A 4,014-nucleotide genomic window follows, 5' to 3' on the forward strand; every position below is an offset into this window, starting at 1 on the left:
GCATTTTTCTTTTATTTGCCTCCTCTTTACTTTTCGTCTCTTCGCTAGCGATTCTCGACGCATTTTCTAGGATTCTTTTGCTTTGCATCCCCTCGATATCGTTCCTTGTACGAGCTATCTTCCCCCTTTTACAAGACTCCTCACTTTTTTCAAACGATACTTCTTTTTTTTTTCGACTTCTGCCGTCTCGTCTTACTTTGAAATCTTCCTGACAGTTATTCCTCTGCAGCTGTTCATCTCTACAATGATTGTTTGGAACACTCAAATCTACGTTGACTACTCTTCCCTCGTCGAAATATTGTTTTGCAATTGCTTGTTGGATAAATTGTGGTCTCTGTGTTAAATGAAGCTGCTCGACGAGTGACATCTCTTCTGAATTGTAAGGTTGCGTCCCACATGCCAGGCAAACTTCTGAATTTAGATTGTTGCTGACCAAAGGGGGGAGTTTGCGCGGGGATGTTGCCGCGGGTTGCTGTCCCGTAGCAGTAAGCCACCCGCGGGCATGCACCTGTTCCTCTATTTGATTCAACGCCTCGATAGACCGATGCTCACTCCTGAGCTTCTTTTGAAGTGACGCTTGGCGCCTTGAGAGATCTTCGAGCCTGCGAAGATACTTGGTTTTCGACAGTTCGAGTAGCCGTTTGGCCTCTCGGCACGACGGTCTCGGCTGTACATTGAGGCACAAATTAGAGTTACCCAATACCATCCTTAAGTATTCGTGGCTGAGATAATATTAGAATGTAGTTGTACAGGTAAATCTTCGATTAGCCAGGAAAGTAGCGCCCAAAGGAGAGAGAGAGAATGAGCCGCTATTTATTATTGCAGCCCAGTCGATACTCGCTCCTTATGCTCTTATCTGGCCGGCGTTGCTAAAGCAGCCCGCCGGCGGAATATGAAGGTAGTTTACCCTCAGCCTGACTCCTGACTAGGGTATGGTAATAATTAGTTAGCCGACTACCTACTCAAGCAGGTAGACTAATCGGATCGGGGCTCTCTGTCCTCAATCGCTGGAGTTAAGTGAGTAAGAAAGAGAAGTTCAGATATATATCCTTCGTCGCTCGCTGTAACTACAATAAGGTCATACTGTGGAAGACGCTGACTCGGAGAGCACTTCGCCATAGGAAGTCGGGGTAAGCATAGCCTCATTAAGACTGCCAGTATCCAGCTTCCATTTATTTTATCCACTCCGGAGTGGAGGCCTTGAAGCGCTAGGCGGGGGCCTAGTGGCATTGCCTGACTCTAGACGGCAGCTCACACTCGAGCACGAGATATATCTCTTGTCTCTCTCCTGTATCCTGAATATCCTGGCTGATATATCCTGGCGGCTATATCACCTGCACATATTAAATTTGTCAGGCGCTAAGCTTGGCAAGGTTTGAAGCCTGTGCGCCAATGTCGACACGAAAGGCAAACAAGATGAGCGTGGTGTCAACAATAGTCCTCGAGGGGAACCAACAGATCAAAGCAAAAAAGGCCATGCGCGTGATGCGAAGCAGTCTGAACAAAGCTCTAGAAGTGTCGGACGCGGTTGTGTTGGTGCCCGAAGAATCTGATGTCGGCGAGGGCGAGAAACTTGCGGTGCCCGACGAGTACGTACTACCCGATCGCATCAAGAAGCTGTTTAAGCCGTACAGGGGTGATCTCTTTTCAAGCAGCGCGCTCGCCGCGCACTCACCTGGTAACTAGCTCTTGTTGCATGACGCTGTACGGCACAGGTGATAATTCTGGCGGTCTATTGTATTTATCTCGCATGAATCCAGACGCAGACCCGAATAAGGGTCGTCGCAAGCGCATGATGCCAGAACGTCAAAAGGATGAAGAAAGGACGAAGGAAGATGGAACACAGGTAGCTTATAGCCAGGAGTTTGTTGCCTATCGCTCAAATAAATTGCGTCGTTTCGCCGTTTCTCTCGCGACATTGTCGACCAATGGCTTAGAGCGGAGATCTCTGGTAGCGGATGGTGCAGTACATGCCCTAGTGGCCTTGTGTCGTGAGGAAGATCCCATCACGAAGATGTCTTGTGCCATGGCACTGCGCAATCTTGCAAATGAAAAAGACCTGAGACAAACGATGCTCGACGCCGGTGCAGCAGCCGCAATTGTGTCGTTGACAGCCGCTCCTGATCCTGAGATTCAGAATCATTGTGCTGTATCTCTAGTCAATCTGTCATCTGTCTGTGGAGGGGAGGCGGCTATCGTGCAAGCTTCCGCAGTGCCCGCATTGCTCAACATGGCATCAGCATCAATTCACGCAATGGAGACCATTCTTCTCACTCTGTGCAACCTGAGCTGCGTTGAGGACATGTATTCTCACATCGAGGATTTGAACAGCGCTATTGTTCAGCTATCTAATTTCAGCATGTCAGGTCGAATGGAACAGATGCTGGTAGGCTGCCTCTGTAATCTAAGCTGTCTTAAGAACAACCAGGGGCGTTTGGTAGAAGAGGGTGCTGTGCGCATTGTGAATAGAATTTTTCGCGCAGCTGTGGCTGGCAGACCATGGGTTAAACCAGGTCGAGATCAAGTGCTGCATGAGACCACGCTCCTCTGCGCAAAGACACTTAGCAACTTGAGTTCGTGTTCGCGATCACGATCAAAGATGACCGCACAGCGTGTTATAATTGTCCTACTTGACATGGCAAAGCTCGCAGACGAAGACATCAAGCAATCCTGCGCCTTGACCATCACTCGGCTTGCCATGGATGTGAGCTGCTGCGAGAAGATAATTCACCAAGGCGCAATGACCGCGATCGTAACTATGTCACAGTGTGGGTCGAAAGACATTATCACCGGCCGGCTTTGCGCTGCGGCCCTCCGCCAGCTATGCATAACAGGCTTTGAGAATCATCTCTTCGAAAAAATGCCTAGAGCACAGATTAAAGATGCAGTCAAGGCCGTGATATCCCTCATTGGGCCTGACACGCGCACGAATCAAAACTGTTCGCGTACAATTTATAGCCTCTTTCAAACTGAACTTGTTGATACAATGATAAATGATGGTGCATTAGATGCGATCGTCACACTGTCAGGCTCGCGCGATTCGACGATCGTTATGTGGTGCAGTCGTGCCCTTTATCACCTCAGTTGCTTCAAAACACACGCAGCGGTGATGCTGGAACATGGTTGCCAACAAGCGCTTTGTGATCTCTGTGATACTCACTACCCAGACGCAATTGTGCGACGTTCTGCGGCCACCCTTTGGAACCTAACACGTGCAACTAGCGATAACATTGACGCCACCGCACTCATTCCTGCGCTCATTGACCTCCTTGCTAGAGAAGAAGCAGCACCAGAGTTAGCCCTCGTGAAGTCACCATCCTTTTCAGGAGCCGCGCTTTCGGCATCGGGGTCCAACACCAAGGCGTATGCGATTGGCGCCCTCGCACAGCTGGCTTATTCATCAGCTAATTGCCGACGCATGCTGGCTGCAGGTGCATTGATGCCTATTGTTGAGCTTTCTCGGTCTGGGAATCTGATCACGCGAATCCAGTGCGGTGCCATCCTCTCCCGATTTTCATTCCAAGCAGCATATCGAGCGCATATGCTCAGCGAACAGCGCCTCTCCGAGCAGTTCCTGGATGCGCTTCTCGACTTGAGCACTCTCGAGGACTGCCCAACCCAGCAGCGGTTCATTCACGCCGTGGTTAATATGTCCTATGAGCCGAATGCTCGCCGTCTCATGTTAACAAATGGTGTGCTTCGTGTCCTGGTCGACCTGTCCAACAAGCCCGATGAGCAGATCAGGAGGGGTTGTGCGGCGACATTTTGTAATATTGCTGCTGATGAAGGATCTGAAGAGCTCGTCCTCCAAGCAAATGCAGTACCCGCACTTTTGATAATTGCACTTGTCTCAAGTGACCGCCCAGAAACGAAGGAAATCTGCGCTGCGGCACTTTGCAATCTTCTCCATAGTGAGTCTACGCATCAATCCATGGTCAATGATGGTGTTATCTGGGGTCTGGCAAAGCTGGGTATTGCCAAACTACACATGTCTCCAACCGGGGTACTTGCCGA

The 4,014-nt window shown here is 49.9% G+C and overlaps 1 protein-coding gene across 1 annotated transcript in view; it reads left to right on the top strand.

Annotated features, from left to right (window-relative positions):
- Nucleotides 1–1,161: 1,161 nt before the first annotated feature.
- AURANDRAFT_72446 (hypothetical protein) overlaps nt 1,162–4,014 on the top strand; it is a gene marked incomplete at both ends in the record, with an annotated part of 4,976 nt that continues 2,123 nt past the window's right edge. Inside the window, 2 exons of the mRNA XM_009042319.1 lie at nt 1,162–1,678; nt 1,716–3,990. Of these exons, the coding sequence (XP_009040567.1) occupies nt 1,393–1,678; nt 1,716–3,990 (2,561 nt within the window). The remainder of the gene's footprint in view (nt 1,679–1,715; nt 3,991–4,014) is intronic.

The sequence above is a fragment of the Aureococcus anophagefferens genome (genome assembly GCF_000186865.1).
Source record: "Aureococcus anophagefferens unplaced genomic scaffold AURANscaffold_30, whole genome shotgun sequence".
Classification (NCBI taxonomy): Eukaryota; class Pelagophyceae; order Pelagomonadales; family Pelagomonadaceae; genus Aureococcus; species Aureococcus anophagefferens.